Raw genomic sequence first — 13,914 nt, 5'->3', positions numbered from 1 at the left:
GCTCACCTTACTATTTTTCTGAGATGGAGAATTTAAGTGAGAGTGTTAATCTACAATAATACTTTTTTTTTTTTAATAAAAGAAGTTAAGATTTTACATCAACTCTGCATTTTGGCACAATTCATCATCATCATCATCATTGTGATTATTAACAAAAATATTTAATGTCTAACTTTTACTAAATGGTGACGTATTTCTGAAATAAACTAAAATATAAATAATAAAAAAAAGCAAATTGTAGTCCATTAATTGTTTTGCTTCGACAAAAAATATCTAATAATAAAAGAAGAGAGTAGCTGTAAAAAATATACCAATTCTTTTTACTTTTTTAAACAAAGAAATCAGAATTTGTGTCTGCCGTAATTTTGAAATATACATAAACACTACTTTTCTGTTTGTTTTAAAATCTCATAATCTGGTTTTGAACTAAAACTTCATGTAAGTTTATTTTAAAGGTTTTCATGTATGACGTCGAAATAAGCTGGAAAAGGAAAAAAAGGGATAACATTCTTAATGGCAGTTTTTTCCCTTAAAAAATATGCTAAAGGTTTCGGAGAACATATGCACTTTTAGAGGAACCTTAAGTTCTCATGGGAACGCTCTTACAATATCAGTTATTGATTTTGGAATTCAATGTTAAATTATTTATAATAAAATTGCACTAATAATCCAATAGATTCATTATAGAAAGGAGAGGGCGATTTTAATTTAAAATAAAAAAGGTTTCCATATTTATTTATTTATTTATTTATTTTATTGTGTGTGATTATCAATAAGGAAAGAAAAATAATGAATGTACAGAGCTAAGCACAAAAATACGAAACAAATACTAAATCAAAACACAAAGTTTTGCCTATTTCATGAGTAGATATTGACAAATTTAAAATTAAACTTGCGAAAAAGTTATTTTTCTTTATGTTAAAACGATTAAAATTCATATACATTTAAAAATATGACCGATCTCGAATGCGAAACTACCTTTTTTAAAAAAGCGGCCATAACCAACGTCAGAATCGGAGTACGATCTATAATATGGTTACCTCAAACTTGAATAATAAGATATTTATATTCTATTTTCTTTATTATATTAATGTTTTCTTTCTGTGTAAAATTATTATTTAGTTATAAATTTGTAATTTTTGTCTCTTGGATGAGCTAGTTTTTCCCAGGAGAAGAATGATCGAAGGAAATGATGTAGTACGTTGTAGCCCATTTGTAACACCATATCCTTTGTATAGTTCACGTTGAACTCATTCACTGTGGCTAGCTTTCCGTGGTCGGAATAAGCAAGATGGCTAACGAGGTGGTTCACGCTCCCAACAAAACTTGGGAATTAACCCTCTATGAACTCCATCGGACACCCCAAGAGCTCATCACGGACTGTACGGAGATGGCCGTATCTCCAAGGAGTCTACACAACGAGTTAATGTGTCCGATCTGCTTAGATATGCTCAAAACTACGATGACAACGAAGGAGTGTTTACATAGGTTTTGTCAAGAGTGTATAATCACGGCTCTACGTAGCGGTAATAAGGAATGTCCGACCTGTCGCAAAAAGCTCGTCTCCAAGAGGTCCCTCCGCCCGGACCCAAACTTCGATGCCTTGATCTCTAAAATCTACCCGAGTAGGGATGAGTATGAAGCACACCAGCAACGGGTACTCGACAAATTAAACAAACACCATAATCCGACAGCCCTCACCCATAGCATTGAGGAAGGTCTGAGACGTCAGGCCGAAAACCGGGTCCAGAGGGCCCGAAAACTGCCCGTTGAGGGAGGTGGTGGTGGTGGTGGAGGCGGCGGCGGTGGTGGCGTGACCCCGGGTTATGAATACGGTTCCCAAAATCAGACTCCTCCGTTGACGCCGTCCACGACTCACAACAGTAACACAAACAACAGCAACAATAACAGTATCCAAAATAATAACAGTCACCATCATCATCACCATCACGGATCACAACAACAACAGACATCCACCACGTCCAATTGTGACGTGGGGGCCCCGGCCAACAGTAGTGGCACCCCGAGGAAACGACCCAAGACCTACTCGGACGATTCCAGCGCCGAGAATTCAGTCGGAGAGGGAAGTTCCGAACAGCACCAACTCCAAGAGGCCACCGTCAGTGATATCGAGCTCGTGTTCAAACCTCATCCACAGGATGGTGATGTTGTAGTTGATCACACCAACACGAGATACATCAAGACAACAGCCAACGCCACAGGTATACAACTGATATATTTACTTTTATTATTTGGTTTATTTTTAGAAAAATAAAACGTGTTGTCGCTGTTTCCTGGTGTTTATTTGCATGCTAAAAATTTATCTCCCCTCTCTTGTAGCGGAATAGTCATCTGCAGAAATAGTTTAACAGTCGATAACTCGTAAACCCCTAAAATGATAACATATAATGTATATCAAACAGATTAAAATGAAATTTTCTGACTAGTTTTAACGTTTAGAACGTATTTTGGGTTTGGATTATCTGGACTACTGTTTTTAGTTTAATTATATTTACCACGTTTTATCCGATGTCATCTCCGACATTCTTCGGATGCATCTTTTCGAATTTTGGAACCAAACAATCGACTTTCGGAAGTTTTGATTTGGCTTGACAAAGTACAAAGCCGACTTCGAAATTTAGTGGGAATTGTCTTTTCTTCCCTAAAGCCGCTTTCTCACAGATGAAACGTTGCTAGTTTTTCCTACTCTATCATTATTTTTTCATGACGAATTCTCGACTGGTCTCCAATTTATGCCCCCCCCCCAAAAAAAACATTCCCAACAGACCTACAACGATTGTAAATACTTTTCCTTTTCAACCATTTTTAAACTCTCTAACCCTTAGTCTCGAATGGCCTTTAAGTCTTGATATACAATAAATCATTAGTACATAAAAAAGTAGTTATATTAAAAATCTAGAGAATATTTTTAAACACCAAAAATTCATACGAGAATTTTTTTACCTTGACCCATGGCATAACGGATAAAGGCGTTAACAACCAGTTTTAAATTTAATTGACGCTATCATTCGTGCTGGCTTACATAATAAGAACAATCTACCCTCATGAATTAAATGGTGTAGTTTGAAATCCATACAGGTTACCGAATTAGACTTAAATTTCCAAAGTCACTCAAATGGCACTCGAAAATAACCACTTGGAAAACCTCGGAAACATTGCGAATAAATATAACTATTATCATTTATTATGTGAATAAATATAACTATTATGATGTAAATAATAGTTCGGATAATCAATCCTTACCTAAAAAAAAAATTTCTAAAATAAAAAAACATGTTGTAGTCAAGCTGATTTTGTTTCGTATAAAAAGTTAGTGGAAATGCTAGTTATTGTTTTTTCGATTACAAACGCTATAAAAGATTTTATAATTTCAGTTTAAAAAACTTTATAATTTTAAAAGTTTAAAAATATTTGATTGTCAACTCAAATTTGTAATATTTTAATTTTGCTGTTTGTTTTAAATCGTTTTGTTAAAGTGATTGTGTTTTGAAATGGGTTTAACTTTCAAAACGCAATCACTTGGATTTTTTTTTTAGCCCAACACGATTTTAACGATTTTCATTTCCATATACCATAAAATAGTGGGACCAATTCTGGTGTATCTTTGTAATTCTCGTGTCAACGTAAACCGAATATTTATTAAAATCAAAAACGGGTACTTAATCAGAATATAGACTGTGCTAGGAGATTTGGGGGCATTTTTCAGTATAGACAACAAACCGAAAAAGTAGTCAAAAAATAAATAAAAATAACAAATGTTACCAAAGGTAAGATAAATTACCCTTCTATCTACCTGTTTTTTGTGTTTTAACTTATTTTAAAATGTTTATTTACTTTAAAACACTAGTAGTGCTAGTGATCAGTTTTAAATTAGAAAAAAAAAATGCTGACTCAAAAAATCAAAATACTGGTAGAATCCCATTCAAAAAATGTAACGCATTTTAAAGGTAACTTTAATTTTTACGGTATCTTTTGATTATTCAATTGTTAGGTGAAATTACAGAATAGTTGAAAACGACCTTTATCACCATGTTATTGTTAAGAATGGGTTCCTAAATAATGTTATTATTTTAGCACAGCCCGTATTCTACATGATTATCCAAAAATGCGATAGTTTAAAATGAAACGAAAATTTTAAAATCGGATTTAAAAAATAATTACGAATGCATTTTCGTTTCTTCCCTAAATAGCTGACATTTTAATGTTGAAAAAGAAGAAAGGTGAATTACTTTGTGACCCTTTGAAATTTGAAAGATTTTACATTCTTGAATTCTGGCTTTAAAATTCTTCAAGATTGAAAGTTTTGGAATCTATTTGCATGCAATAATTTTATAAAAGGATTAAAACAACATTTATATCTCACAACATTAGTTAGTTTTATAACAAAACGATACTATAATAATTAGGTAATGTCACTAAATCTAGTATTGAGTTGATTGCGAGAAAATTGTGTAAGCATTAAAACGTTTTTTATGTTAAATATTATTGCATGAGAAGTCATTTCGAATATAAATTTATTCTTTAAAAATAAAATAATTTATGAATTATTCAATTTTTCAGTCATCAAAAATGAATATGTAAATAAAATATCCCCAAATCAAAATAATGGGTTCTTTGATATGACGGAGGCACATGAGAAAATGTTTTCTTTGTAAAGCAAAGTTTAAGAATATAAAGCAAATTTCAATACGAACCATCATACTTAACATTTACCTTTAAACTTTAATTCTAAATATAATATCGGCACAGTTGTCTCATCTTGTTTGGTCTTCGGTGAGATGTTATGCCAAAACACTGCCTCTATGGGTGATACGTTGCTTTTTTTCCGCAGCGGCTTTAATGGTGCGATGATTCCTCTCCACTATTCCGTTGCCATTCGGCCGATACGCTGCTCTGAAAAATTGCCTTACTCCCCACTTATCGCACACCCCTTTAAAGGCTTCTGATCGGAAAGCGGGGCCATTGTCCATTAAGAGTTCCTCAACCGGCCCTCTCTCCAAAAATATCTCCTCGATGACCCCTCCGATCGCCCATGCAGCTTCTGCCCTGATCTCTCTCCAGATGGCAAACCTTCCCGGTCCACAGTCGACCATCGACAGATACAATTTGTGGCGATAGTGTGTCACATCAATGGCCAATCGCTTCCAGTCCTCCGCAACGTGTAGCTCTCCTGCTTCATGTCTGGACAGTCCAGGGTCAATTGATTGGCACTCTCGACAGTTCTCCACCACCTCCCTAACCTCCTCCTCGGTGGTCTCCGGGTAAATCTCTCTGGCTAGGAATAACGTTCGTTTTCGACCAAATTGGTGCATTTCGTGTGACTCTTTGACTTCTTCCCCTGCACAGCATACCGAGGAGACCTCCTTTCCCTCCTGCAGCCAGGCCTTCTTCACGCGTGTCATCGAATCCGCCTTGTTTTTTTCTGACGGGACCAACACAACAGATACTCTCAACTGGAATTCCGCTATCAGGTCGGTGAGCGCTCCGAGTCTGCGCTTGATCAGCATTTCCGCAGCACCCCTGGTCTTAACTCTCTTATCGCCAGTTACTGCCGATCGAATCCACGACGCTACCGTTGCCGAATCGGTTTGACTTCAATTATTTTCAATCCCCATTTCAGGGCCAAATTGATTCCTTTTATAGCGGCATCTAGTTCTGCTACGTTGATATGGGAGAAGTCGTTGTTTTTTCTTAGCCATGCCGCATCCTCCACAGTTACACCTCCTATCTCTAGTACGACGCCCAACGCCAGGTTACTGGCATCGCACCAAACCACACCCGCGTCTTCGTCGCTGACATACCATTTCCCTTTCACTGGGTCCTCATTCCTCACTCTTGCAATGACTTCTTGCAGCATGTTCATGACCTCCTTCGTCACACGGCCCTCCCAGCCATCAGTGCCTGTTTGTCGTTTAATAAAGCTGCATGCTATCCTTAGCCAGCCAGCGATAGGATAGTGCCCGACCAGCCTCCCGCAGACTGAGAAGAGTTCTCGCCTCGTCAGCTCAGATCCGACTTCGGGTATTGCATTCCCTCGTTCGAAGACAAGGCTTTCTTTTCCATCTCGCCTTAGTTTCAACCCCAGCACCGCTCCTCCATCTAGGGCCTCCGCCGGTTTTGCAGTTAACCCATACTTCTCGACATGGCTTCTTACTTTCTCTGCTGTCACCTCTGCCTCCTCCACCAGGATGTCGTCAATGTACGAACTAGTGGCCTCCTCCACTGTACAGTCTTTGCTCAACACTGTCTTCAGCACGGCAGTCATAATTTTGGGGGCTGAACTCAGCCCAAAGCCTAACCTCGTCAGACAATACACCCGCCCTTTGTACCGGACCAGTTGGTACTGCCAGAGTTTTTCATCTACATGGATCTGCAGATATGCCGATTTCAGATCGACAATCTTAGTGGCCCGCCCCATTCTTCTCCATTTCCTCATGACCTCCTCACATACGTCGATCCCCGTTCCAGTGTGGCAGGCTACGTGTCTGTTCAATTCCCTAAAATCCAGCACGGGCCTAATCTTGTTTTTGGTAGGCTGAACAACCGCCAGTAGTGGCAACACTCCTTTTTCTTCCCCTGTCCACGGTTTCAGAATTCCTTCTTTTATCCACCTCTCCACTTCTTCCTCGAATCCTCTTCTTATTTCTCCTCGCAGGATGTTTTCGTAGCAGCCCACCTTATTCTGTAGTTCTGGGGGCCCGGAGATCCATTTCCATTCCACCGTCCACCTCACGCCATCAAACTTCGCCAGGAAATCTTTGTCCTCAATGCAGCAAACCTCCGGTTTTGGGGTTCTGACGGTTCTATCACCTTCCACTCCTGCCATCCCCACTGTGCTGAGACGTCCAAACGTCACTTGGCCCCCTCTTAACGTAGCGCCCCCCAGTCGGTTAATTGCACTCATACCTATAATCACGTCGACACCACCGACCAGATGATTCAACACTAGGGCTTGCAGTCCAATGGGCACCCCTTGCACCATTACTTCCGCTGTCGTCTCTCCTAGGCATTTCACATCCCTGCCATCCACGGTCCTAATAATCCTGGTTCCGCTCCATGACCTCGCGACATTCCTCGCTAACAACGTTGTAGTGCAGCCTGTGTCGACAAGGGCTATGGCTCTCTTCCCATTGACTACCACCGGTAACCGAGGCAATGTTCCATCATACGCCATTTCCACACAGAAGGGGTAACCACTGGCGCAATAGCTCCCCTTCACTCGTTTCCCTGGTCCCGTGCAGCAACACAATAGCGGCTAATATGCCCCACTTGTCCACATCGGCAGCACGTGATCCCCGGTCTCGGCTCTTTGCAGTCCTTGATCAGATGAGGACCCTGGCACCGGAAACACTTGATGGCAGGTCTCCCCTCCTGTCACCTCGCCGGCTGCCTCTCATTCAAGTGAGGCCTCATGCACATATTTCCACTCACAGCTGCAGCCACGATTGGGCTTTTAACATTTTTCACTAGGACTCTGGCGTGGACCAAGAGGTCGTCCACTTCCATAGAATGGATCCCCGTGATTCTCTGCATGTTCGCAGAGATTTCCTCTGGGAAGCCGTTCACTAGGTACAGCTTTACCGTCATCTCCAGGCTCCTCCCCACGTAACCAGCCAACCCTGCCAGTCTCCTGATCTCTGCCGCAAAGACGTCAACGGACTCGCCGGTCCACCTCAAACTTGACAGCTTGCCAAGTGCTTCAAATGGGCCCTCAGCGAAGGCCAATTTCAGCCTTTGCTCCACTAAGGCAAGGTCTTCCTTGTCTTCATCTCGCATCTGCTGGTAAATCGTGAGGGCTTCCCCTTCTAAGTATAGCGGCAGCAGGGTGACCACATCTTCTATCTTTTGCAGCTTCGCCACCATTTTTAATTTCTCCAGCCACTTAATCAGGTCACTCTCCCCAGTAATGGATCTCAACATCTGAGTGCTCAGTCTCCACTCAGCCATGTTAATTTGCTCGATGAGCCGAAATAGCTTGTCGTTTGCGTGACACTGCTGTCCCAACTTTCACTTTCTGGTTACCACTTGACGCGTCTTCTCTCCACTCCAAGACGAACTTCTGCAACTTTAGCTTTTCTCTCCCTGAATCCGACTTTTCTCTTCTACAAATACAACTTCTCTGCTCGTAATCTAACTTCAGAATGCCTTCCTTCCCCAAATCACTCCTCTTTTATCTCCAATCAGGAGCATCTCATTTGCATACCTCGTGGTCACCCTGTAGGCATATAAAGAAACAGGGCAGCCATTTTTGTTTCTTTCTTCTTCATTATGAACACGAGGTAAGCCACACAAAAACGCGGTCGGTCGTTCTTGTTTCTTTTTTCTTCATTTACACCACAAATTACAGCCGTTTGAAGGGGAAGATAAGATGCTTTCTAATGAAAGATTCAATTCTCAACTAGAGTCGACATCACAGAAGTTCATAAGGAATGTTCATTTGAAGGAAAAGTCATTAATAACAGGTCAATAATTCTGTCTTTGGGAGACATATATAATAATAACAGCCTAATCAGTTAGGCTTAAAAATAAAGTCTCAAGGAGTTGAAGAGTAGAGGCGCCCAAATGCCTCATATCAAGAGATCTTTTTTCTACGGCTGCTTATCTGGAACTGCCTGAAAAAAGAAAAGGCATTCAAAAATCCACCAAGCCCATTGCTCGGTGGTTAAAATCTCAACCAATCTGATTGATCTAAACAAAGACAGTGGATGGCCACTCAGCCAATGAAGGGCCTGCTTATAATTGTAGAATTTCTCACAGATCTTGTTGAGCTGTCTTCTTAAATAATCAAACCACATAAGTTTCACAGTTATCGATCATTATGGCGCTGTCTCACAGTTTACTTTACACTCATCACCCTTTATCCTCAAATAGTTCTTTGGCTTCGATAAGCGATAACCCTCTAGTAAAATAATCTGAGTTAACATAACATTTATTTTAATTGTGAACGTTTCAGTTTTTAATTAGTTTTTGACCTTAAAAGTATTTTTTCTTTATTTCACATTTTCCCACTTCAATCTTTTTGTAATATTTACAAGCCATTTACTAGTCAAACGAAAATTTATTTTTATTATTTATAAAATCTTTTAATTTGGCGAAATCGATCTTTGCAAAACATAAACAATGATACCAAATTTATTTTGGTAGTTTGATTAGCCACCAAATTATGACTATTTACAGAAATTATTAAAAAAAATCGCTGTCTCTGGCTATTGGTCGAGAAACTAATTTTCAGTGTGTAACTTAAAATACAAACTTTGAAAAAGTGAAAAATCTTTGAAAATTTAAGGTCATCTTGAGGTAAATAAAATTTAATTATAATGGAAGCAATAATTATTAGACAAAAACAATGTAAATATTGGGTAAAGTTCCATTATCTTCCTGAAAAAAAAAACAAAACAAAAAAACAATGTGCAAACTGATATTAAAGCAGAACTTTATTTATAAAAGTTTCATTTCAACAGCTAATACATCAAATATTGAATTTTCTTAATATCATTCAAAGTCTATTAGAGATCAAGATAGGTTTTAATGGATGATGTCATCACTTTTTTGACATCATCCAGTGTGCACAGACACAAACATACAAGATATCAAACAACATTCATAGAGTAATAGTAATATATATATACACACCTTATTTGCTTTATGTGTTTGTGTTGCTTGATTAAAAAAGTGATATTTGTATCTCTTCTCTAAATAATGGGCTACTGCATATATATACAATTTGAGTGTAGAATAAAATACATATATATATATATGATATATATAATTTTAGATATATTCAATTTGAGTATAGAATAAAATACATATATATATATATGATATATATAATTTTAGATATATTCAATTTGAGTATAGAATAAAATACATATATATATGATATATATAATTTGAGATATATTCAATTTGAGTGTAGAATAAAATACATATATATGATATATATAATTTGAGATATATTCAATTTGAGTGTAGAATAAAATACATATATATATGATATATATAATTTGAGATATATTCAATTTGAGTGTAGAATAAAATACATATATATGATATATATAATTTGAGATATATTCAATTTGAGTGTAGAATAAAATACATATATATATGATATATATAATTTGAGATATATTCAATTTGAGTGTAGAATAAAATACATATATATATGATATATATAATTTGAGATATATTCAATTTGAGTGTAGAATAAAATACATATATATATGATATATATAATTTGAGATATATACAATTTGAGTGTAGAATAAAATACATATATATGATATATATAATTTGAGATATATTCAATTTGAGTGTAGAATAAAATACATATATATGATATATATAATTTGAGATATATTCAATTTGAGTGTAGAATAAAATACATATATATGATATATATAATTTGAGATATATACAATTTGAGTATAGAATAAAATACATATATATGATATATATAATTTGAGATAAGAATAAAATACACATATATATATGATATATATAATTTGAGATATATTCAATTTGAGTATAGAATAAAAAAGAACATACGTTTTGACATAATAATTCCAAGTTCTATAAAAATTGCCCTAAAAATAAAGAAACAGTAAAGAAAGTACTGAAATTATATTTCAATATGATGTAAATTCCTATAAGTTTTGAACAACTAGGGATATTTGCATAATCCAAACAGTTTGAATTCACAGAACTCTTTATAGCACATCACAATAGGCCTCGTGCTTGACATACAGATCGAGCTACTAATAAAAAAAAATTTGTCTTTTTTTTTTTATTAGTACTAACCTTCAAATGGCACATATGAAAATTTGAACCCAATTGGATTATTAGTTAACAAATTAGTTATTCAAGTGAAGCTACTGTGGTAAATTTTCAAAACATTGGAAAAAGTCTTGCTTAATAATGGTGAAAAATTTGTTTTAAGCAAAGCAATGTTTGATAAGAGTTATTCAGATGCTGCTCTGTCAGAAACAATGGTCAAAATGGATGATTTTAATGTAGTTGTATGGACACAAATGATACTAAACACTCACGTTATCCAAATTCAGTAATTGTCCCTGAAATCATTAAAAAGTACACAAACTTGTTTTAACTAGCAATACCACAATATTTTTTTCTTTGCTTATCTCAAATCAATCGTTATTGAAAAGGTGATAAAAAACAAGGACATTATCTTTAGATTTTTAAAATCAGTCCATTAGAACTGGAGTTAGGACCATTCAAAGTATAAAAAAATGCATGGTTCACTGGACATTTTGTCTTAAGTCAGTCCTATTCAAATGCATATACACTTGTGACTGAGAATGGTAGGAAATTTGCACAATTTACAGACTAACCCATATTTAAAAAGCTGTATCTTCAGATTTTTTAAGATATTATGATAGAATTTTGAACATATTATCATGATACCATGAAGGTTCATTCAGATGGCTGTATTTATGACCATTTCACTTGGTAACTTATGGACTCATTGGCATACTAGTTAGCATATTTTAGTTTCATTTTAACAGTTAAGTAAAAAAAATAATAAAAACAGCTAAGAAAAATAGTAAGGCTTTATTATCATAATATGAAGTATTATTCTGATGGACGTTATCATTTGTCATTATCACATCATGAAATATCCAGGATAGCAACCAGGAAATCCAAGATGGTGACCACAACATGATTCAAAGAAATTATTAACAAAATATGGCTTGGAGCATATCAAATTAAAGTAAATTTGGTACAGATCAGAATTAAAATGTTTTCAAGTACATTAAACTAATTGGTATAATTAAGTTTAGTTTTAACGGCTTTATGTTGCTGTGACAATTATTAAGTGGGTTTCTACCACTATTTTGTGTAATTTTTTATTTTTAAGTTATTGATTTTAAGAGACATCACGGCCATTTTTTATTGTTCTCAAGTAACACTCGGCACTACTTGTTTTTCGAACAGAATAAACATTTACAACACTAAATATTTATTGTGATAGGTAGAAAAGTAACTTGCCTTTTTTAACATTTATTTGTTATATATTAGTTTTTTGACCACTTTTTCATACCTCTGTGAATTGTAAAACAAACCTTATAAATATTATTTGTATAGATTGGACAATTGTCCTCATCTTGAGTGTAATTAGTGCAACGTTTCGGTCTGATTTTCCTTTGAAAGAAAGGAGAAAAGTTTCTGGCTCTGTATAATAATTGACAGGAATACAAGATGAGGGTCAAGGACTCAAGAAGGCAGCACATATGCAAAAAAAATGAAAATAAAAATTACTAAGCAGACCAAGCCTAGAATTCAGTAACATTTGGGAGCCTCTAATTATAGAAAAAAACAGATATTGTACACCCTTAAAATTTCGGTGATGGAAAGGAGATAATCCTTCTGTCGATCTTTGTAAGAGTTACCTCCACTTTGCTAACCAATTTTTTTTCTCACAAATTCGAAATAATTACCAAAAAATACAGACTGACTCACAAAAATGCAAAAATATCTATGGAGCCAGTAACTTTTCTTCTTTTTTTCCAAACAACATCCGTCATGCCTGATGATGGTCGAAGGACATTCCGACCAAAACATTGCACTAATAACACTCAAGATGAGAACAATAGTCCAATCAATACAAGTAATATAAACAATCAGCCCTCATCTCAAAAATTCAGAATTTTAAAACCTTATACATGTTATCATAGGCAAGATAAGTTATTCTTTTACTGGATAAGTGGTTTGTTTATTTTAACTCATTTAAAGGCGGTTTTTACATAAGTAAAAAAAAGTTGTGTCGAGTGAAGCCATTTGAATTAAAATTCAACAAAAACAATTTTTTAACGAAATAAAACAAAATTACAGCATTATTTTTGTAAAATTATTTTCAAGTTAAAATCCGTTTTTACAGTATTCTTTTTTATTACATTGCTAGGTACAGAATGATTACAAAACACCTTATCCCTGTGCTGAGAATGGGTTTTTGAATAAAGCGTTTCAAAAGTTTGGAGGACTCTGTTTTAGAGTCGCAGACCCCACCCCTTCACTTGAAAATTTACCAAAATTTAGGAAATCAACTAATTTTAATGAATTTTTCAGTATTAATTAACAGTAACAGTAAATATATTTAAAAATGATAGCTACTTTTGGATGTCTTATTTGTTGTATTTAAGCATTCTTATTCCATTCAACATGTTTTTCATTTATCAATTCTTTTCAAATTTTATAACAAAAGAAATAAATGTATATTGGCTATTATATACTATTTGAACAGATTTTCTTGATTTATTTTTGTACTAGAAAGCCTCAACTTCAAGATGTTTTGACTGGAAAGTCGCACGTGTTTTGTTCAAATTCCATAATAAAAACAATTCTTTTCTCTTAGTTAAAAATATGAAGTGTCATTGACTAGTAGAACTTTTGTGTCGAGAATTTATATTAACAGACCTTAAATGTGGCGGCGTGTTTCGAATAGGTGGAATTATATTGCAATTTATTTGAATATACAAATGACAACAAAAATATAAAATTACCGTTTTAAAGAAAATTTTATTTTGAATTCAGTCATATGAGTTTTATATTGATTGACAAAGGAGAAATCTATTAATTACTGATTTAAAAACTGTCAGATCAAGTAGCAGAATGTGTGTTATCCAGTACTAAAGGGTACGTCGTTTAGTATTACTATTTTAATCTTCAAGGAATAAATCCTAATCTACAAAAAGATATCATAGGCCTGGAACATGTTCAATCATTGGTGACAGTGTGACAATGTTGATGGATTAAAAAGGGTTGACATGCCATGCAGGCAGATGTTGGAATTCAGATGGTGGAAAGTGAGAGAAAAAGAAAAGAAAGAAAAGGTTTGAACTGTGTTAAATTAGCAATGCACATGAAAAAATTGAAATA

At 35.2% G+C, this 13,914-nt stretch overlaps 1 protein-coding gene across 2 annotated transcripts in view; it reads left to right on the top strand.

The window, feature by feature from the left end:
• The first annotated feature begins 985 nt into the window (after positions 1 to 985).
• The window catches only part of LOC145249679 (E3 ubiquitin-protein ligase RING2-like), a 43,334-nt gene continuing 30,405 nt past the window's right edge, over positions 986 to 13,914 (top strand). For both annotated transcript variants that reach the window (XR_013863562.1, XM_080111469.1), the window contains exon 1: positions 986 to 2,222. Coding sequence is in view for 1 of the 2 variants with exons in the window: in XM_080111469.1 (XP_079967595.1) it covers positions 1,292 to 2,222 (931 nt within the window). In the remaining variant the exon portion in view is untranslated. The remainder of the gene's footprint in view (positions 2,223 to 13,914) is intronic.

This window comes from Euprymna scolopes, chromosome 28 (assembly GCF_053919585.1).
Source record: "Euprymna scolopes isolate OS-2025 chromosome 28, ASM5391958v1, whole genome shotgun sequence".
Lineage (NCBI taxonomy): Eukaryota > Metazoa > Mollusca > Cephalopoda > Sepiida > Sepiolidae > Euprymna > Euprymna scolopes.
The sequence above is the reverse complement of the archived record's forward strand: the minus strand, read 5'-3'. Positions and strand labels throughout refer to the sequence as shown.